At 36.0% G+C, this 21697-nt stretch overlaps 7 protein-coding genes across 13 annotated transcripts in view; 1 reads left to right on the top strand and 6 right to left on the bottom strand.

Moving 5' to 3' along the window:
- The first annotated feature begins 410 nt into the window (after window positions 1–410).
- Window positions 411–7876, top strand: LOC129794134 (uncharacterized). Of its 2 annotated transcripts, none has more exons than XM_055834771.1 (5): window positions 411–1161; window positions 4483–4666; window positions 4743–5017; window positions 5095–5265; window positions 5338–7876. In XM_055834771.1, the coding sequence occupies exons 2-5, from the start codon at window positions 4501–4503 to the stop codon at window positions 5524–5526; spliced, it is 801 nt and encodes a 266-aa protein (XP_055690746.1). In that variant the 5' UTR covers window positions 411–1161; window positions 4483–4500; the 3' UTR covers window positions 5527–7876. The 2 variants fall into 2 exon arrangements, with proteins under 2 accessions (XP_055690746.1, XP_055690745.1); XM_055834770.1 differs by having other exon boundaries at window positions 4433–4666.
- LOC129794060 (neurexin-4) lies at window positions 6760–21624 on the bottom strand. Of its 2 annotated transcripts, none has more exons than XM_055834647.1 (12): window positions 21455–21624; window positions 19191–19310; window positions 14086–14282; window positions 12547–12688; window positions 12096–12466; window positions 10793–12024; window positions 9706–10721; window positions 9506–9639; window positions 9223–9433; window positions 8994–9131; window positions 8738–8834; window positions 6760–8296 (listed from the first exon to the last, which is right to left on the bottom strand). In XM_055834647.1, the coding sequence occupies exons 1-12, from the start codon at window positions 21516–21518 to the stop codon at window positions 8203–8205; spliced, it is 3816 nt and encodes a 1271-aa protein (XP_055690622.1). In that variant the 5' UTR covers window positions 21519–21624; the 3' UTR covers window positions 6760–8202. The 2 variants fall into 2 exon arrangements, with proteins under 2 accessions (XP_055690622.1, XP_055690623.1); XM_055834648.1 differs by lacking the exon at window positions 14086–14282 and adding an exon at window positions 12920–13116.
- Window positions 8296–21697, bottom strand: part of LOC129794093 (GPI mannosyltransferase 3) — a 1193052-nt gene continuing 1179650 nt past the window's right edge. For both annotated transcript variants that reach the window (XR_008750995.1, XR_008750996.1), the window contains exon 4: window positions 8296–8330. The gene's annotated coding sequence lies outside the window, so the exon portion shown is untranslated. The remainder of the gene's footprint in view (window positions 8331–21697) is intronic.
- The window catches only part of LOC129794120 (cytoplasmic tRNA 2-thiolation protein 1), a 1132104-nt gene continuing 1118702 nt past the window's right edge, over window positions 8296–21697 (bottom strand). The window contains exon 3 of the transcript XR_008750997.1: window positions 8296–8330. The gene's annotated coding sequence lies outside the window, so the exon portion shown is untranslated. The remainder of the gene's footprint in view (window positions 8331–21697) is intronic.
- The window catches only part of LOC129794129 (plasma membrane ascorbate-dependent reductase CYBRD1), a 1128201-nt gene continuing 1114799 nt past the window's right edge, over window positions 8296–21697 (bottom strand). For all 3 annotated transcript variants that reach the window (XR_008750998.1, XR_008750999.1, XR_008751000.1), the window contains one exon: window positions 8296–8330. The gene's annotated coding sequence lies outside the window, so the exon portion shown is untranslated. The remainder of the gene's footprint in view (window positions 8331–21697) is intronic.
- LOC129794176 (cuticle protein 8-like) overlaps window positions 8296–21697 on the bottom strand; it is a 500748-nt gene continuing 487346 nt past the window's right edge. For both annotated transcript variants that reach the window (XM_055834827.1, XM_055834828.1), the window contains exon 5: window positions 8296–8330. The gene's annotated coding sequence lies outside the window, so the exon portion shown is untranslated. The remainder of the gene's footprint in view (window positions 8331–21697) is intronic.
- LOC129794132 (L-aminoadipate-semialdehyde dehydrogenase-phosphopantetheinyl transferase) lies at window positions 16836–18871 on the bottom strand. Its single transcript, XM_055834767.1, has one exon. It carries the CDS (start codon window positions 17943–17945, stop codon window positions 17064–17066), a length of 882 nt encoding a protein of 293 aa, XP_055690742.1. The 5' UTR covers window positions 17946–18871; the 3' UTR covers window positions 16836–17063.

Raw genomic sequence — 21697 nt, 5'->3', positions numbered from 1 at the left:
ATTTTCGTTTTTCATTGAGATTTGCTGGAAAAATTCACTAAAAATGCGAAGAATGACGTCACCGAAGTATTTTCAATCCTGACGATTTCTGAATAATCATTAATTCACTACAAGATTATCTTTCATGTTATGATCATTTTCTCGAATAAGTTGTTCACTCTCTGAAAGGAGAAGAAATTTCTTTTCAAAATTAGAATTAAAACTATAGAAAAAAAACATTTTTTATTTATTTGTTTCTTAAATTTATTTCAAAGAGGAAAAATACAGAGATCTTGCTCTAATTAAACGCTTCAGGAATACAACGTAAGGATGTTATGCTCTTGAATTTATTTTACATATTAATTTTATGCATTGAATCTCATTATTATGTACATATTTCTTTTAGCCCCCCCCCCCCACCATCGATGGGAGAGTTTTCCTGCAATTTCTAAAAAGGGCATTGAGAGAGCGTGAGAGCGAGTAATGGCAGAGATACTCTTAATACATTGTAGAAAATCCCTTTTCATTGAAAATTCCGTCTCTCTGCGCCGAAATTCGGAATTTGCAACATAATGTGGAAAATCTCCCGCTCACACAAGAGAGATTCACAAGCGCCGGCAAATTGGGAGAGTAAATGACGATGGTAAAATTCAAACATGAATTTTCTATTCCATTTTCTCCCAAAATTGCGATGCGCACGTGTCTCTCAATGCGAGAGAAATGGAAAATGGGAGAGATGATACGCGGGAGGAAAAGTGCCTCGACGATTTTCACATAAGGCAGTCACTCACCGGACGCTTTCTCTGGTGGTGCATTTGCACAACCACCCAAAAACACAAAATCCATCCAGCTTTTCCTGGGGAGTGTACTCTCAAGGGGTGAGCTCTTGTGTGTGTGCGGGAAAAAAAAACGAAGAAATCTCTCTGGTGGCGGAAAAGCCACAGCAGGATCCGTGTGGTTGGAAAATTTTCTACAAAGAAACATTTCCCTCCTGCAGATAATCTTTTTGGCAGGAAAAAAAAGCTCTCCTTTGAGGATCTTTTCTTTTGTGTGCGGGGGTGCGTGTGGAAAATGTGAGAAGGGAGCACCGGAGGAAAAAAATCCAAGATGAGGGAATCTCAGTGAAAATTTCTGTGCCCTGGAAAATCACCCCTCACGAAAGGAAATTCGCAACAAAGCTTGGTGAGTGGATTTCACATTTCTTCAATCTTTTTTCCCAATTTCCGCAAAAAACATCAATACCAAAGTATTTTTCCCACAACAAAATTGATTATCAGTCACAACGCGGTGGGTGTGAAGGTGAAAATATGGCGAAAAAGCAACAAAATGCCGTTATTTTTTTTTCACGGCGGGGATTTAAGTGAGAAATTATTGAATGATTTATGTCCGTCTTGAGGAGTTCGTTTACATTGGGAAAGCACAGCGGAGGGTGAAATTTGGTGAAAGACATGGCAAAAGTGTGTGTAGTAAAATATAGTGAAAAGGAAATTCTGTGTGGGCGATACGTAGGTACATATACTTTGTTGATATGGCGAAGAATATACCACCCATCCCCCCTCGCGCAAGCCAGCATATTTTTTTTTGGTTTTCTCCCCTTCATTTCATCGAATATTTTCTCAAGACAAGAGTTGGCTAAATTGGCGGTAGTAGATGGGAGATTTTAATTTCTGCACTGCCAATTATTTCTTCCAAATTCGTCCTTAGAATATAGAGCTTAATTAGGCTTTTCTTCTATAACTTCTTTAGATTTTCTTATTTGATAAATATAAACTTAAATTATGTCTGAAATGGAAGCCGATTTTATCCTGAAGATCATTTGTCTATGATGATTCATTTTTAATCATGAAAAGGATTAAATAAAAAACCAAATTGCTTGTTATACAAGAATATTGAACAAGTTAATCATCAAAAGGAATTGAGCAAAAACTTCTTTGCAAAAAATTGCAACGATTGAGTGAAGTAACAATTTAACTGAACCAAGCACAAAAAAAAAGAATTATCCTTTTCATTGAAATAAATCCTTTTCCTGCGAAATACTCCCAAATTAAACATAAAGTACAAAAAATCTACATTTTCCTGAAACTCCTCAACTCTGATCGATACCATCGTCAGTCAAACTTTTATCGAATTTCGAGGAGTCAAGTGGGATTCGATGGCTTCGCGTGTAATTTACTCCCCTTGTGTGCAAAACACCAATTTGACGCAAAAATTTGAGTAAATATTGTGAAAGAAATATATTTGCAGAAATTCTCCGTGTGTGGTCCTCCTACTACACACAGTCTATACGAGGGACTCCCCAGAAGTTGCTGGGATCACACTTGGTGGATAGAAAATGATATGGTTTGCTCACCTCAAAAAGCAAAACCAGCAAACGCATAAACACTGTTTTAATTCAACACAAACATTCATAATCTATTTTTAACGCATTTCAATTTACAAAATTATTCAACTATTATGTGTGTTTTTTCGGCCTTTTCACACACAATGGTATGTACGGTATATGTACCCCCGTTTGTCCTTCTCCTTCGCACCCAAAAAACCAATAATAAATTAAAAGAAAACGAATTTTCCGCACAATGTGGAATTCCGAAATTCACACGGATCCCCCAATCAATTTGCTTCCAATTTCCCAACCACCATCCGTGACTTTAATATTTTCTCGCAGAAAGGCGTCACGGGGGCAGCACGACGCTATGAGGACATTACGGTGTGGGAGTTGGTCGCGGAAATGGCAATTCAATTTTCCCATTGCGTGAAAAGAAACAATTTTGATGCTTTCCACGAGATTTGTGCATGGTGAAAGTTCTCAATCCGTCGTGGAATTTAGCACGACAAAATAATGAATTCAGACCACTAAAAAAAATTGACTCAATGAAATTACATTCAGTAAAAGTGCTGAGTTTGTAATTTTCTCTCTCATATCCTTATTTTTGCAAATTGCTGGTAAAGGATATTCCCAGAGGTATTCCGACAAAAGTCAATAGTGTAAAATTGTTCAGAACTATTGGACAGTTATTGAAACTAAAATTTGAATAGCAAATTGTTGGACTTTTCTTTTTAATTAATTTTAGAGATTTTCTAAATTGAGGAAAACTTTGCAAATACCCTGTTCTCATATTGACACCATAGAATAGCACGCAATCCAGATTAGTAGTACCTACATAAAGCATTGTTAAATTCCAATGCAAAAGCATCAGGAAGTTTAAAACTCAAATTATGATTAATTAAAACGTGGCTAAAATGGTTGCAATGGAGACGCCTGGTAGAAATATTAAAAGTTTTTGATTGCAATTGCTGATTTTATTTTAAACATTTCTGAAAGCGCTGTAAATGTTAATTTGTAGAGAGGGAGAGATGATTTTATGGAATGTAACAGTGGAGACGCCTGGTTGATACCCGGCGCTTCCATCTTTTACTGCAAGTTTTTTTTACAACTTTGTACAAGAATATCAAAATTCAATTTAATTTATTCTTTTCTTTTAAGTAACCATTCACGAGGAATCGTTTCCATTGATCAGAATTCAATTAAATTATTTTATTTTAGTTGAAAAAGATCTCAAAATGAGAAATTTTTGCACATGATGGTGAATTTTGATCGCTGAATTAAGCTAAAAAAAATGTTTAAAAAAAATCTATAAATTCCTAACTTTAAAATTAATACAAAATGATGAGAAAGAGAAAATTCGCAAAACAACTAAACCCCTCGCCGAAGCGTCCTTAAATTCGGTAAGAATGATGTGCTTCACAGGCTGGCCTCTTGTTGTATCAAAATGTTAAACATAAGTAGGTAGTAAATATATCGCAATGAAATTTTCTCCAATTTTCTCGCGCGCTCTCACTCTCATCACACATTTCTCCTTTTCCACAACTGGCAGCGACGCGACGGAATGCACTTTATTTGCATCTTTGCGTGTCATTTGCAACTGTTGTAATTTATATTTAAACTTTTGCAAAAAGGAGATCCAACAAATGACGACAGAGTTTCACTTTCATGAACTTCATATGTTCGTCGTTTGTGTAAAGAAAGAAAATCCGCACCAGTTTCACCGCAGTGTGGCTCATCTGCATGAATGGAGGGATTAACTGCTAATTCGCACCTCTCTAATTGCCAATCAATTCAATTAATTTTTGGCGCAAACTCTCTTTGCTGGTTTGCAGATGCTTTTTTTTTGGTACAAATGCCAATTCTTGGTCTTATTAAAATAATTATTTTCTTCGTTTAATTTACATTTGCCTAATCTATCTAACACAGAGCAATGATTTTCATAAAGCAATTTGGAAGTAATTACAAACTTCTGTGTCATTTTGCAGCAAGAAAAAAATCAAAATACTTTTATCGCGAATATTTTATGGATTTTATTAATTGGAGCCCTTGATACGCCTTATCACAATCATGATAAAATTTCAATTTTTGCTAGTTTTTTTTCCTTGAGTGGGTTCATTTCTTTTGCAGAAAGTGAGGGAGTTGCGATGAAAATAGAATTCAAAATATTTCCACTTCAGCATCGTTGCGTGCCTGAAATGGTTGAGTGGACTTTCCGGTGGCTCCCAGCTGCATGCGGTGGACTAGGTCCAATTCTCCTGCCTCCTGCTCACATTGCCATCCTCTACTACTTCTGGCAGAGCTATTCACGCTATGTTGATCGGAGGTTCTGCTCATGTTCCTGCTGGGACACCGTCTTCAAAGGTACCAAAAGAAGTTGAAGTTTTCCTCAGTAAAGGATTTTTCTTTAACAGTCATTTAACGCTTTTTTTTTCTTCAGGAACCTACGAATCCGGGATTGCATCATACAAGCATTTATACTTCAATGCAACTCCCAATACGCTCAAAATATGGATCCTTACCGTTGTAGCAATTATTTCACTTTACGAATGCACGAAATATCTGACAAAGTTAGTGATGAAGAGGTGCGTCCGGTACTCTATGGTTGTGCTCTTTATTTCTTCAATTTTCTCGCACTACTACGCGTGGTGGGCCTATGTTAATTACTACAACGATGACTTCTACACCCAGTGGAATCATCAGCTTTTCTTTTCGGTTTGTAAAAGCTTCTTGTTAATTTTTATCAGTGAGATAATTATTTTCTTTCATGTCTTTGTTTTATCTTCTCGTAGCTGACTGAACTCATATCAACCACTGCTGTCCTCCACCTAGCCCATACGGACAATCTCGTGACAACGCGCAAAGCTCTGTGTATCGTGGGAATTGCCCTCTTGCACATTGCTGCCAGTGGTTTCGATCAATTCATATCAAATGTAATTCGTGGTGAAGGATATCCCCACCAGGTGAGCTCATCAAAGGGATCAAAGGTTTTTCTTTATCACAAATTGTGATTCTCACTTTTTTTTTTGCTTCAGGTTGTTCGTGATTTGGGCTTCATGATCCCGGATTTGCTGCATCTGCTACTTCCGCTCTTCCTACTGCGGAAGGTACGACGCGAGGGCTTCTCCACGAGACCACTCTTTCGTGATCAGCAATTCCAGAAAGACATAATGGCTATGCTTTTCATCGTTGCCACACTCTTCATCATCTGTTCGTTCCTGTAATGTATATGATCAGATCACCCACCCTATTCTCATCCACATATCACATCCACATGATCCTTCTGTTCCATTCTTCGCTCTTGCGTACTTTGGGGGATTTTTTTCTGCGTCAGTTTAACAGAGCTTGAGGGGGTGTCTATAGGTGAGATTAACGATGTTTTCTAAAACTTCTTTTTGCTAAATTAATTCTCTGAACTCAATGAAATATTACTCAAAAGGAATCTAAAAATTTAAGGCCAATTGAATATTTATTTTAATTTGTTTTGAATATTTAAAAAAAAAATGTTAACAGCAAAGCGCCTAAATCCTAAAAATCGTTTAGATTAATTTAATTGGAACTGATTAGATCAATTAAAGAATACAATTTGATCTAGGTTTAATCACGGCTTAATTCAATTATTGATAGACGACGAATATATAGCTTAAAATGATAATTTTAATATTTTTAAATCAATTTTGCATCGAAGGGGCTGAATTTTCTAATAAGAAGGAAAGCTTAAGCGCTTAGATTCAAACGCAAAAGCACAAAAAGCTTTGAAGAGTTTATCACGGCCAAATTCTATCTTTAATTTTATTCTTTTTTTTATAGAAGTCAGGCAATTCTTTTGAGTTTTTCAATCATTCTGAAAGAACTTTTAATTTTTCTTCTATTCAATAAAATTTTATTCTGCGAATTAAATTTTTTTATAACTAAAATCATAAAATTTAAGCTCAGAAATAATTTAACCTTAATTTAAATACAAATTCCTCCCCTTTGGGCACCCCTTTCCATATCAACGTGAGAAGTTATATTGTGACGTATAGAATTAAAATGATAACATTACCCAAAATATTGATAGTATTACCTAAGTAGAGAGCAACATAATTAGACAATAAATTGTTGATTCATCTTCCACCCACCCAGAAGGAAAGAAAAAAAACAAGAATGACGTAGAGACGCTTTGAAAATTTCATTTATCTCGCCACTTTCTGTGACAACGATTTTCCACCTATTTACTATATTTTAAAAAACAAATTTTCACGATTTAGAAAAGTTAGTGGTTGTTGTGAAAAATAAAAAAGTCGAAAAATAATGGAAAACAGGGACGAAAAGCCTTTTTGTGAGCGTTAAACGAATGTGTTTTAATTTAATTTATGAAAACTTTGAAAAAAAAAAAGAAGAAATTAACATTTTTTTAGAAGAAGGAAAAACTGAGTGAGAAAATTTTCCATCCAACTTGGATTAAAACATCGAAGTTAATTTGTTTTAATTCTTTATTTCGTACGTTTCTATTTTTTTTGTACAAAAATTGAGATTTCTCTTTACTTTCTTTTCTTTTTCTTAAAATCTACAAGACAAAAAAAACTAATTTTAACGAGTACTCTGCTTTTGACGACCACTATTTTCCAATGGATTTTCTTGCACAAATATTTTTCATCTTTTATTTCCCACACGCATTTTTGTGCGAGTAAAGTGGGAATTTTTTATTTAATTAGATTTGCAAAAAAGAAAGGGCTAAAGAAGTTTTTTTTATCTATAAATGATATTAATTGCTTTTGATTCCAATTAAAGGAAAAATTGAGGAGAAAAAAATTTGTGAAAACCATGAAGATATGAAAATCCCAATCAAAAAATAAATTCAAGAATCACTTCCAGCGTCTAAAGGATAGATTTTTTTTTCACAATCTTGTATTATAAGGCACGACCCTTCTACAATGAGGTTCTCTCTAACATTACAGATTTCAATAGTTGATAGATTTTCTCGTCTTCAGTAAATTCAAATGAAATATATACACATTTTTTTATAAAGAAAGAAATATTCAAACTAAATGTGAAATAAATGGAAGTGTCACCGTGAGAAGACTCGAGAAAATTTTGAAAGTGATCCTTGTTGGTGATTTTCTTTGTTTTTTCCGTTTTTTTAATATTAAATTGAACGGAAAATGTAGAAAAAAAGAGGAAAAAGTTAAATTTAACTGGAAGCATTTTTTGTAATGCAATTTGTGGAATGTAATGTAAAATTTTTGATAAAATGCGCATTTCTCAGAATATCTGAAAAGTGTGGCTTTCTACATGAGATTCAAAAGGATTTAACAAAAAAAATTGTAGAGACTGAATGTTAAAAAAATATCCTTCCCTTCCTTCCTCCTTCATTTTTATCGTCTTATTTATGCTTCATCCTTAAAAAGTCTTAATTCGAGTTCGTTTTTATTAAACTTTAAATTTAAGTGACAAAAAAATGTGATTCTCATTTTCACCATAATACTTTCTTCTATCTCTCTTCCATCTATTGCGTGTTTCTTATGTTAAGAAAAAAAAAATAAAACTGTTAAATACTTTAAGACAAAATAAAAAAAAATAAGGGTCTAAAAATTTCACATCTTTTCTTTTTTTGTGAAAATAAAATGGACGGTAATAATTTGTAAGAAAAAAAAAGAAAACAAATATTCGATGAATCAGGGATAAAAAAAAATGTAAAAAAATATACATGAAAAATCGCGCAGAAGGATTCTTCATCCATCGCTTTTTTCCTCTTCGCTCGAATATTTTTCTTTTCTTTTTTTATTTAGGTATATAAAGTTTCAAAGCTTCCTCGCAAGGAAGGTCAGGAATTGGTCTCTCACAGAGGCTCTTTTTGTGGTTTCTCTGAGGTCTTTTTCAACAAACAAAAATGCTTTGCATGCGGAACGTTTCTCTGTTTAGATGAACCATTCCTTCCTCTTGGTCACTTGATGACCTGTGGTTGCATTGACAACAGCCTCATCGGGATCGAGAGCTGCATCCGCCCCCTTAAGCAGTGGTATCAACGCAGAGTACTTGTGGCTTTCTACATGAGATTCAAAAGGATTTAACAAAAAAAATTGTAGAGACTGAATGTTAAAAAAATATCCTTCCCTTCCTTCCTCCTTCATTTTTATCGTCTTATTTATGCTTCATCCTTAAAAAGTCTTAATTCGAGTTCGTTTTTATTAAACTTTAAATTTAAGTGACAAAAAAATGTGATTCTCATTTTCACCATAATACTTTCTTCTATCTCTCTTCCATCTATTGCGTGTTTCTTATGTTAAGAAAAAAAAAATAAAACTGTTAAATACTTTAAGACAAAATAAAAAAAAATAAGGGTCTAAAAATTTCACATCTTTTCTTTTTTTGTGAAAATAAAATGGACGGTAATAATTTGTAAGAAAAAAAAAGAAAACAAATATTCGATGAATCACTGCATCCGCCCCCTTATCCTCTTGCGTGAGATATTCACCTTTGTGACGAGCCAAATACCTTCCAATGAGAATCAACATGACGAGCAGGAGTAGGAAAAGTATGGCAAGGACACCTAGAGAGCATTAAAAGTTGTTGATTAATTTATGAGGAATTTCCTTGTAAAAAAAAAGTCATCACAAGCAAGAATAAATTGACAAATAAATTAGATCGAAACTTTCTTTTAAAATCTCGCATAAGACCAAGTAAATTAAACTTTATATAGATTACTTACTGCCTAGAACAGCTGAATCCACTTGATTATAGGCACGTCTGAGTTTATCTTCATCAATTTCAGGCGGTGGACGTGTTTCAATCTCAATCGGTGGATGAGTCACTGGTTCAACACCACAAAAATCTTCCGTAAGTGGTGCTAAATACAAAATGAAGGAAAAGTTTTTTAATACATACATAATTTGTAAAACTCCCCTTGTCACAAGTAATTAAATGCAAAATAAACTCACTTCCTAGTGATTTCACATTTTCCGGTGGATTCTGCTGGAAGAGCAATTTGAGTGGGTAGATGTCATCGAACTCCACACGTGATACACACCCCACAAAACCATCCGGCATAGATTCATTCTTTCCTATATACATATACTCAATGTTATTGAATTGCGCATCTGCTGAATCTTTTATATCAAAATTGTACTCTTGGGCTGCATAATTATCCACCTTTTTAAGGAAAGAAAAAAATCCTTATTAGAAGATATTTTTAAAAAGGAAATATTAAAAGGTAAAATTTACCTCTAGTACAACAGTCGCACCAGAATTCTTTCTTGAAAATCTCACATCATGGTACTGCCCAAGACCAAAATGCTTATCTGGGAATATAAGTTCCTGCCTTTCAAAGCCAAAATCAAATACAACACGCAAATGTCCTGAAAGATTAATAAAGATTTATAGCAAATTCATTTCTCCTTGAATCCCCCATCAATCATACTAACCGGAATTTGACACCATAATCGTGAGATATTCTTTGGATGAATTTGAGTAGAAACCAAGGAGGAATCCTTTGGGGTTTGTCGTTGTAAAACCAACACGAATACTTTCGCGAATTGTTGATCTCCACGAACCCAAGAAGTCGTACTTAATCATTGAGCTCGATCGAAGATTAACGCCAATTTCATCAGCACAGATTGGTCCTTTGAACGCACTCCAACGGCAATCACACGTATAACCGTCGTAGCGTTCGAAGCATGTTCCATTATTGAGGCAGGGGCTTGATTCACAACGTCCCATGCAGCCCGTTGAGACACCGTAAAGCCCATTCCGGGCATAACGACGTAGATCAACAAGCTCCCCATTGAGTAGTAGGGCCCTAATGCACCCAACATAGCCATCACGGTAGTCATACGAGGCTCCAATAACGAGTTCTGATGTCAAGTAGATGGCACGAACTGGACCCGGAGGTTCCCTAACTTCGGCCTTGAGTGCCCCATCAACTACAAGACGAGCCTCCTTGCGATTCCTCTCAACACTAACCGAATGCCAATTGTTATCATTCAAGTGATAGCTCGTCTCAACATTCACCCCAAGTGGCCCACTACCAGCTTGATACTGGAATTGCAACTTCTTCCCACCAATTATGCTCAATTTTATATAATCCGTCGGTCCTTTGGCGTGGAAGAGCACAGCATTCTCAATGGTTGTTCTGAATTCCAAGTAAATATCCCCCGAATGCCCCATATCGAATCGCGGGAGATTTATCGTTGCATCCGTAATACGGAATGTAACGACGTTGTTGAACAAATCATCACCTTCACACATTAACGGCCCAAGGGTATATCGGCCAAATTTCTCATCAAGTGGCGTCCCTGTGTCACCAAATTGCAATGCCTTCACCGGCAAATGATCCTTCTCGCGCAATTCTCCACTATCTTCGAGCCAATTGTAGTGATTTGAATCACAATTGCACCACTTTGTCGGGTCGTAGCACGTTCCCCAAACACCGCATTCGCATCTACGGAAGAAAATTGAATTTTCTCATGTAAAAGAAATCATTTTATTCCTGCATAAGAGTGCACCCATTACCTTCGTGATCCGGGAACTCCACCAGCCCAGTAGTTCATCCTTTCATTTTGTCGGGAAACCCACCAGGAGTAGGGATGGAAATTCAGTTCATCCGATGGGGAATTCATCAATCTCGACGAACGACATGCATAGCTGAGTCTCTGCCAGCATGTGTGGGAACGATTGAGAAGTGCCATAATTTCCGGCATATCAGCTTCATAGATAATATCCTGACGATAGCTTCCGGGTTCCTGGAATCCATCAACTGTGGTTGAATGTTCCTGGCTGTGACTCAACACCGTAATGACACGACCATCTGAATAGAATTCACACGTAACGGGGAAGGGTTTAAGGGGACCACTGCCATCCACGTCGATATTGATGTTTGCCCTCTGATGAACTGATTGGACATTCTTGTAGGCCTGACACGAGAGTGGATTGAGTGATGTATGGCACACAGCTCCGGCATACCCTGTATTTTGGCATTCACAGAAGAATTCCATTGAATTCTGACGACACACCCCGCCGTGTTTGCAGGGATTCGGATTGCATCTATCTGTCATTTGGCATGCATTGAAAATCATCTCATTCTTGCAACAATAATCCTCTTCCTTCCAATCTGTCGGTAGCCTGTAGTTCCCATCAACGGAGATCATTCTCATACATCCAATAAAACCATCTCTTGCCTTGCCCCCGCCTCCAATGTAGTACACTCCACCAGTTAGGATTGACATTAATCTCTCCGTATCTGCTGGTCGTCTATTTATATCCAAAACCATTTTATTTGGTCCAATTGTCAGCACAAGCGAATGCCATCGACCATCGTTGAAGAGTTGATTGTGTGGACGCAGAATAATCGGTGGATGATCATCAGTTTTGAGATCTACCTTCACAACACCTTCCTCCAGGTACAGCCTAACGAAACCCTTTGAATTGAATTCATGATACAGCAGTACACCTTTCTCCTCGAACGTGCGGAACCAGAAGGAAACATTCAGTTGCTTCATCCCCTCATACCCACGCATTTTGGCATAGGAAGCCCTTGTGAGGAAGGTTACGGGCATAATCGGGGGCTCAGGGCATGAGTACATTGTATGAATCTTGTCAAAACGCAGAGCTTCTCCGTAGTGGATTGCTTCCTTGAGCTCTCGAATGAAATTACTCGCATTCAAATACAAATTCTCAATGCATCCCGTGTAGTTTTGATGCACAACCATGCCTTCTTGGTGATACGGAACACCGCCAATGTAGAGCTAGCGTGGAAAGTATAAATATTTAAATTTCTCTCTTCTCTCAATTCTTTTTATTTTCTCGACAAACTCACCCCACGATTGAGATCAAGTCTCGTGAATTCTCCCTTAATCTTTGCTTGTGTCATCACACGATCCACTGAGAAGACAATATCCCGTCGATTCCTCGAGATGACCACATCATGCCAAATATTGTCATCCAATAAACTACCCACAGAGAGTGTCGTCATGAGACCAGAACCGAGATTTATATTCAACACCATGCGATTGTCGCGTATTTGAACAGCCAAATAGTCTCCTTGCGTACCACGGGAGTACATGAGAATCCCAATGGGATTGGATGTCTTAAAGCGGAATCTTATTGATTCTCGATAGCTCACAATTGGTGCCCTCATGAGGTCCAATTTCACAAGACTCGTTCCATTGAAGGATAATGTTTCAGGATCTACAAAATTCATTGATTATTTAAACATTTTCCTGTGAATTTTAATAAATTTTCTAATAAGACTGCTGCAGTGAACTTACAGTAATCACAACCGTAGAGTTCTGCTCTTAGGGAAATTCTATCTCTCCACCTTGTGGGATTTATCCTCACCCATTGAGCAATGATGGGAACTTCGAAGATATTGTGTCGAACACTATCACCATCAGTGTTCCCTTTGAAAAGCTATAGTTTTTCCACAAAGACAAATTGAATTATTTTTAGGAAAATTTTTCATCATCGCAACACTTTATTTTTTTCTTCTCCTTCAAACATTTAGAATATTAAAATGAAAAAAAAACTACAAAGAGAGCAATTTGGTAGAGATAGAAAAGCCAGACAAATGAGTTTTGTAGGATGGATTTTGTTAGAGCGACACACCGAATGAAAGTCTACGCATTTAATTCTTTTCATTACCTGTGCCTCCCCATTCGGATTGACGTAGGATCGCCAATTTTCCCCATCATCCGAAAATTGTACCACATACTCTGTGACATATTCATGTGTACGCCTTCGTCCAGCTGTAGCTACCCTCCGTATTAGTCGCCTCTCACCCAAATCAATTGTGAGAAAGTGATAGTAAGTATTTTCTACAGGTGTCCATGCAGATTGAGCTTTTAATTGTTTTTTTTTGTTTTAATTCAATTGCAGTTTCGGTTAGCAAAAGGAGAGAAATTTTAATTTTTTTTGTTAGTTTTATTAATGTTTTATTATTATTTTGTACACAGAATGGAAAATCTATTAATTTTCTTACGATTATTCTTTGAGCCATCATTCAACCATACACCACACACAAAATAAACGTACAATCATAAAACTTTCAACATATTTTACAGAGAAAAAGCAAAAATAAATCAACATTTTCATCAAATCCCAGGGCAACTGTTTAGATCATCTATCAACACTTTAGGTTTGTTCTAAAATTGGTAATGAATCAGTACAAATTATTTTGTTATATTATACTAAATGAAGCACTAACTATTAATACGAAGATGATTTTCTTCTGCAAGGATGTTTTTCAAAATATTTACGAAAGAGCGTTAAGACAGCATTGCGTATTACTGTGACCTACAGTCAATGATCAGAAAATTAGAAACGCAATGTAGGAAATTTTGAAGATTCTTTTACTCCTTAGAAGAATTTTAATTTTTATGTAAAAAACTCATTTTTAAGGTAAACAAAGAGATGAAAAACAAGGATAAATCACTTTAATTGATATCCTTCTGCTTGTCTTCTTTAATCTTTCTTAGCCAAAGAAATTTATTTGTTTTTGTCATAGCCAAAAAACTAAAATAAAGTAAAAGAGATTCTAATTCTCTGCACACTGACTGTATTTTTTTCCTCACAGCTTTCCAATAAATCACTCTTCTGCGAGGTCAACAAAAGCATTTTGTCGAAGCACCACACAAAACTAAATTCATCTTCACCCTCAACATAGTCTCCAAATTAGTAACATTTTATGCGACAAGAAGTCAATGAGATGTTTTTCGTGTTAAGAGAAAAATATTAGGGGAAATTCTTTTAGTTTGGCCTTTTGCAGTGAATTAGATAAAAAAAAAAATCAGCCATCCTCTGCTTCTCACCTTTGTATTTCCACCAGCTTCCTTGAAATCCGTGTAATCGAGCCCATTTGATCCGTAACTGATACTAAATTCAGTCACATACTCCGTACTATGTGGCCTACCCTGGATGGCAATTCTCGTTACATTTTTAACATTTCCCAAATCAATAATCAATTGTTGATCAAAATCGGAATTTTTTGCTGTCCACGATGTTCCAGCTTTTGGGCGAAAAACACCATCCCCCAAAGAAAAATCCCCCACAAATTACAAATAAAAAATTAAAAATAAAATCAAATAATAAATAATTAATAAATAAAATGGAAATGAACATGTTAAATGATGCAACATGACGAGAAATAAATCAAACATGAAATTGGAACATACAATATTCTTCTTCAATAATGGTTCAACCCTCCGATTTTTTGTATTCACGTGATTTCTTCTTCCCCCTATGTTGAATTGAATATTAAATTTAGGGGTGAATTTTTTGGACATATTTTTGCGATTCTTTTTTTATATTTCTCAACTACTTTTGTTGGTACATCACGAATATTATTTATCGTTGAACAATTTTGTCTATCGCTCTATTTTATATGTGATACAAACAACATATTCACCCCTGAAAGAGCTTCAAGTGTCTGGCTATTGGGGGAAGAAGATATTATATAGAGAAGATAAATTGCTAGCAAAGTGATCAAATGGGGATGCTCAGCTCAATCTATCTTGCCACAACAAAGTAAACAGACAATATAAAATGGGAAAGTGAACAATATTGTTGAACAAAATCTTTGTCGTTGCGATAATGATTATTGCACGCACTATAGAGCTCAATAAAATGTCCTATTTATGGGTTTTATACTATCTCAAATACGAGCAATTTTATGCAAATAAACTCTATATTATAAGGCTACGTATTTCCTATTTCTCAAAGCTATTAAATTTATGTACTAGAGTTTGATTTAATTGATTTAATTTCAACCCAAAATGCATACTTTTAGGCGAAATATGAGAGTGTAGGCTTTAACAAATTTTCTTTAATAAAAAATTATTCAAAATCATCGGTTTTATTTAAGCTTAAAAAAAATATAAATCAATGTAAAATATTGATGGAAAATCCCCTCAAAATTTAGTTCAAGGATAACAATTTCGGACAGAATTAATACCTCCCAGTGAATTTATGAGATAAAATCCGCAATCACCAAAATTTTTATGATTTTCTCCTCACACACAACATAATCTCTCCGCATTCACAATAAAACAAACAAATAAACTAAAAATGAATTTTGCCTCTGCAAATTCAATTTATTTTGGCAAAGTGTCAACGAACGTCTGCACAATCTTAATCTAATTTATTTTCTCCGCGTCGTCACCCTCGAATTTTTCAACTATTGGAGTTTTCCTTGCGTTTTTCCGCCTTAATCACTCCACTTCATACCCAACGGTGCAACACCCTTCTGGCAATATGTACAATGTAACAGTAGTGCCGTCAGAGAGTAAAGGGAAAAGAAGGGTATGAGAAGGGAACCATTTTACCCATCCCATTGGAAACTTTGAAAATCAATACGTTTTCAACAGTGCAACGAAAAACAATCAATTCTCTCCACCCTTCAAGAGGATATTATTATATACATAATGTTGGTTAAAGCCAGAGACCATGTTAAAGGACAAAAAATCCCACAATTGTAATGCATTAATGGGCACAAACGTTTGCATTTTGAAACTCAACCCAAAAATTCATCCGGAAATTATTGTCAGCGGGATATTATCGGATACGCTCGAATAAATAATATTTATAAAGGCACCACGAAAGAGAAATAGAAATTCATTTGAGTCCATCCATATACCCACTTCTATGTCTTATGGGCTGTGAAAAATCCTGATTAATATTGCAATTTGAGACAGTTTTTCCCCGCATTCATCCTGTACATTAGGTGTGAAATGGATATTAATTTGAATTTGACACGGATGATTTAATTTTTACGAAACATTAAGGCAGCGTTCAGCAGCTTGTTATCATTTTTTCTACAAGATTTCTTTTTATTTTATTTAGATTGGGGTATTTTCTCAACGCTCTTTAGCGAAAAGATTGATTTTCCTGCGATTTCTACACATTTTCAATGACATTTCGAATGCAATTGAGTCTTCATCAGGGCATAAATTGTCAGAAAATGTTCTAAAAAGCAAAAATATATTTAAACTAATTCAGAATTGCCTATATCCATTTAATTTAAGTTTTCAAAATGATAATATTCTCTTAGGGAAATAATTAGGATCATAAAACCTTCCCATATGTGTATGCTATATAAATAAAATTAGCATAATGACAGAATAATAAATCAAGATATAAATAAAATATCAACGATTTTTTCCTGAGCAAAGGTGTTTTTCCTGAAAAAATGTAAAATTTATTACACCTTGATTTTATTGCTGATATCCCATAGTTTAACACACCATTTACTTTCACCCCCTTATACGAAATTGAATCTAATAGTTATTCATGTTTTAAATAAAGTGCTAAAGGGCCAATTTGCAGAGAGCGATCCCCCTCTTACAAATTACTCAGCATTTTATTTTTGAAATCTATCACTTGGTCTTTTCCATCCCTATCCCCGCTACGCATCAAGCAGAAGAAGTCAAAATACTCTGTTAAATGTGATTTTAATCTGTTGTTCAAACAAGAAAGTAAGTTAGAACTAAAATCAATATGTCGTGACTCTTCCCATCACAAAATCATCGTAGCATAAATCATCCTCGAGTAAAAGAGGAAAAAGTAAGTTGAACATGTTTATTTTTAATAGAAAACACCATGCTATTAGCATTTTATTCCTATCCCGCTTTATTTCATATCAACATCAAAGACGTTGCCACAGTGATGATATCCGTGCTGTATGTTTGTTGTTTTTTTTTTTGCGAAAGAGTGAGAGACCTTTTGAGACAGCCATCAAAATGTTTGAGGTATTCCGCGTGCCACGAGGGGATGAGAGAAAAATATTTAACGATCACGATTTATATTCCTTCCGTTGAATATTGTGGCAGTAAATCTCATCGATTTCCAACAATGCTTTTGCACCATCCATCAATTGTTCAAATGAAATCCTTTCAAAGGGAAGTGGAACATAATTTGTGGGGGTGTCAAGGAGGGAAACAGCCACACAGTGTTGAGAATCAATGAGGGATTCTTCAAATTTCCACTTTGCATCATAATTTCCATCCAGGAAGACTTTTGTATCAACAGTCACACATTCTTCGGACAATTCCAGAGTTGCTGGCAAAAAGCTGATTTTCTGCAAATCAACCGTAATCCCTACGCCAATATTCTTCACGTAGCTCTCCTTAAGGCACCAATGTCGCATAAATGTACCCAGTTGTGCCTCATTTGACTTCCTGCTCTTGATACATGCCCATTCACTTGGTGAGAAATTGCGTGTCATGAGCCGAAAGAACTCACTGAGCGGCTTTCCACCCGTGTACTCCATCTTCATGATATCCACCCCTATTTTCGTGGTGGTGGCACGTTCCTGAGACACGCATCCAGCTAATACGCAATAATCACCCTGATGTGACACGTTGAAATCCACACGGCGATCACTTCCACTCGGATTGCTCCAGAATGGTTTCCCCTTTTCATCTCTTCCCAGAATTATTGCATCATACGGCACTGCCGTGGCATCCGCAATGAACTTCCGCATCATCAGACGTCCCATGAGGGATGAATTGAAGTCTTCGCGAAAGACAAATTTAGCCAGACGTTGCTTCTCCTCCTCCTGAATGCACGAACATGCCAGCATGAGTTCCTCCATTGATGGTCTCCACTCGGACACCTTGAATGCCCATCTTGCACTGCCGCATGCTCTTATTGCCATCTCTATGCTCTTTCTCATCTATCCACACCCCCGGAGGATTGTTCATTGACAACTTCTCTTGAGGTATTAACCATAAAATGGGACAAACAACCCTATTTACAGGTACTAATTAAACATTTTAGCTAGACAAAATCCACACAAAACACGCCCAAGAAAATGTAAACAAAAACTGACAGCTGAAACATTCACACACACACACCAATTCAAACATCTCATATTGTTACAATGAATTGATTGTGTGTATGTGGCAGGGGCGTAGTAAGGGAGTCTATTCAAGGGGAGTATTATCAGAATGAATCACATTTCTAGATAATTGCTACAAAATGACTTAAAAAGAATAATTTAGAAGCCAAGATTTATGAAGATTTCGCTATTTTTTTGGTGTAATTCTTATGTTTAACGATCATTTTGCATGTTTCAAGTTAATTTTCTAACGTTTGGTGTTCTATTTTATAAAGTTTAGCGTTCCATTTCTAACGTTTAATATTCTTTTACAATGTTTATTGTTCTTTTTTTGTAAAGTTTGACGTTTCTCTTTTAACGTTTGACGTTTATTTTGTTAGTTTTGACATTTATTATAATGTTTAAATCGTTTGAATAATTTTTAACGTAATTTGAAGTATAAAAATAAGATTTTTAACCTTTAGGGCAAATACTAAAATGACTAAAATGCTCGAACTATATTACTAGTGCTTAGACGACTTAGATAGCCAAACATCTTCCCTGACTACGCCACTGGTAAGTCATGCCCTCAATGAAAAACTTTCTTAGAAATCCTGATTCATAAAAAAAACAGCTGTGTGTAAAAAATTGTTTGATCCATTTCACCATTCATTTCCACCCCACAGAGCGAATAAAATTTGCGGTTCACCATGGATGGTATTTTAAAATAAACCCCTTTCCCATGTTTTCTCTTTGAAAACAGCCACCCCTTCAAAAAGAAAGCCTCAAAAACGATTAAAAACTAAAAAAAGAAACTGCACCCTAATTTGGTATTGAGAGACCCCATCCATCGATGTGAGTAATTTTCTGCACAAACATCTGCATCCGTTTGTTGTACACTTTGCCACCCAAATCGCGCCGCAACAATTTTGTGTATTGTTGCAGTGAGAAAATAAAATAAACAACGCATTTTTCCTGCCCCTTACAATTTCACACCTACATCTAATTAAGATCTCACTCAAGCAAAAATAGCATACACTCCATGGATGATTTATGGTGATAATGATGTGAAATTTGGGGGTGAATATTGGCTGCACTTACCGTCTAGACGAGCATTATTGGGCCCTCTTTCCCTCAAAGCTGATGTTGCAGAAAGAACCGCGTGCTCCAGCAGGGGCCAATTGCATTCATATTCCGAATAATAATCATTTTCGTAGTATTCTGCAAATTAATTTTAGGAATTTTAGACATTGTTCATTAATTGTTCTTATTTAAAGAATTAACGACACACTTAAAAAATCTTTTACATAAAATTCAACCAATTTTGCCGCATTGCACATTTAATCGATTTCCTTGGGGCACAATAATTATAGTATAGCGCCACACTTTGCTTGCCAAGTCAAATAAGCAAAACAATAAGCAATTGAGAAGAGATTTGTCTCATCTCTTGTTATATTTAGAGCATCCAAAATATCAGGAGGAGAATTTTCTTCGAACAAAACGCCTCCACATGAAAAATCTTTAAACGCATTCAAAGACAGCGAGTGCGAGACAGTTGAATATTTTTCGAGTTGGAAAACGTTAATTATCATCTTAAGCCACGCGAGAGCCCCCCAAAGTAGCGGCTCCCCTCTTTGCACATTCCGTACAACCTATTTATACACATTTCCCGTGTAAAGTCCCCATTTGAATGATAAGCTTCAAAATCATCGAGATTTCAGGCGGCACAGAAATGAACCATTTCACCGAGAATGTGGGCACTAAGAGGGTAAGTGAGGCTCGTTAGCCAGAAGTGCTGGAAAATTTTTCTTCTAAGAAAAGTTAAGAATAGAATTTTGTAAATTTAGACCCCTTCCGGAAAGTCCTCAATAGTTTTATTTTTTTTCTATAGCCCTGTTCCCAGCTTTCATTACCTATCTATGGGGGACAAGTTAGCATATTTTGGGGTGGAAATAAGAGAAATAAATCAGGGGAACTTATATGTACACTAAAGTAGAATTGCACAATAAGTTGCAGAGCGGTTGCAGCTAACAATTAACGCGACATGATTCTTTAAGAAATTAGCGTGCAGATTAGAAAATAATGAAGGTGATAATAAGCCGGCAAAGATTTGCACAATCATCGACGAAACATTGGCGTAAATGTTTCATGCATTGAAACAAACAAAAAACACATTGATGACGTAATTGTTAGAATTTTTAAGCAAAATATTAATTAAGTTTTCCCAGAAGGTCTTAAAAATGTCTTTGGCTATTTCTAGTTCTATTTGATTCTTACAAGACTACGTGTATCCCATTGTTTCCTCGAATAAGGACTTTTTCCCGTAGTTGAAACAAATTAAATTAAATTCTTACTCATATCTAGTAAAAGAAATCTACAAAGCTTTTTTTTCTTAATCCTAAAAATTCATTAAATTCAACCCTTTATTGGAAACCACATAATTTCCATTTCATGCCTCAAGATTCTCCGGTAAAACCAATAAGACATTAAAGGGGTTAAAAGGATTGGAGGGTTCAAAAGGTACCCCTATCGCTTTCCTCCATACATTAGGCATGATGCACATTTTTAATAAAGCCATTTCATCGTCAATTGTCTGGGAGTTTCTTTCCAACATTGTAGAGAGAAACGTGCAGAATCAGAAGATTGTTTTTTTTTGCTTCTGTCTCCGGAAGTCTCACGGGAAGGGTTTTGTGGTGGAAAAAAGTGCCTGCCTGCATAATCTTCTTATTTTATGAATCTTTTGTGATAAATTGTCTCTTTCATCTCCCCAATTCGGCGTCAACGTGTGAAGATTTAAATGTCTCTTTGGAAGCAGACGTCCGGATGATTAATACGATGCTATGGAGGATGAGAGAGACTTCCTCCACGTTGACTAGAATAGCTAGAAATAGCTAAAAGATTTCCCGTAGTTTTCTTGTTTTCCCAGTACTCGTGGGTGGGCCCCATTTTCCTCGTGATGAGTGCGGTGCAACCACACTTTGTAAATCAAAACATCTCGCGGGATTGCTCTCTCAATTCTGTGATTATTTTGAGCATTTTGAGGCATAATCTTCTCGAGACTGCGGTGACTGACTCATGCCGCATACAAAGAGACAAATTGCCTGTGTATTTGAAAAAGCTGTTGTATTTTCCTTTTACCACGTTCGGAACACGCCCATAGGAGATGTTTTCTCACTGTTTTGACTCATTTTCCACCACACAACCCCATCCGTGGTCCTCCAAGGACCGTCCGCGAGACAAAATGTGAGGATTTTCCGGGAAATTTGTTGGAAATATTGACACATGAACGCCATATTCGGGGAAATGGAATGGGGCTTGGTCGCCGAAGAGTTTTCACGTGAAATTCCCACTTTTATTCACTTTACCTGCTCTACACTGCTGCAGAAAGACAACTCCAAGGATCAGGAAGGTAATCCTAAGCACTTCCATCTCGTATTTTATACGAGACACTCCCGCAAACAAGATTAATTTGCACACCAACCAAAAGTTCAATCCACCAATGTTCGCGTCTCGACGGCGACTGACAACACTCGCGTTTCATCAATGAATTTTTGTTTCAATGATCAATGAAACACAACTTCGTTCATTTAGTCAGCATGATTTTCAAA

The sequence above is a fragment of the Lutzomyia longipalpis genome, chromosome 3, assembly GCF_024334085.1.
Source record: "Lutzomyia longipalpis isolate SR_M1_2022 chromosome 3, ASM2433408v1".
NCBI lineage: Eukaryota > Metazoa > Arthropoda > Insecta > Diptera > Psychodidae > Lutzomyia > Lutzomyia longipalpis.
The sequence above is the reverse complement of the archived record's forward strand: the minus strand, read 5'-3'. Positions and strand labels throughout refer to the sequence as shown.

What these genes read in the sequence shown, in the direction of transcription:
- LOC129794060 (XM_055834647.1), bottom strand. Translation starts at nt 21,518, where the DNA reads ATGGAAGTGCTTAGGATTACCTTCCTGATCCTTGGAGTTGTCTTTCTG. An exon ending in CAATAATGCTCGTCTAGACG is followed by an intron (nt 14,283 to 19,190) that starts GTAAGTGCAGCC and finishes TTCGCCCAAAAG; the next exon opens with CTGGAACATCGTGGACAGCA. An exon ending in GAATATCTCACGCAAGAGGA is followed by an intron (nt 8,297 to 8,737) that starts TAAGGGGGCGGA and finishes GATACCACTGCT; the next exon opens with TAAGGGGGCGGATGCAGCTC.
- LOC129794132 (XM_055834767.1), bottom strand. Translation starts at nt 17,945, where the DNA reads ATGAGAAAGAGCATAGAGATGGCAATAAGAGCATGCGGCAGTGCAAGA.
- LOC129794134 (XM_055834770.1), top strand. Translation starts at nt 4,450, where the DNA reads ATGAAAATAGAATTCAAAATATTTCCACTTCAGCATCGTTGCGTGCCT. An exon ending in CTGGGACACCGTCTTCAAAG is followed by an intron (nt 4,667 to 4,742) that starts GTACCAAAAGAA and finishes TTTTTTCTTCAG; the next exon opens with GAACCTACGAATCCGGGATT. An exon ending in ATCATCAGCTTTTCTTTTCG is followed by an intron (nt 5,018 to 5,094) that starts GTTTGTAAAAGC and finishes ATCTTCTCGTAG; the next exon opens with CTGACTGAACTCATATCAAC.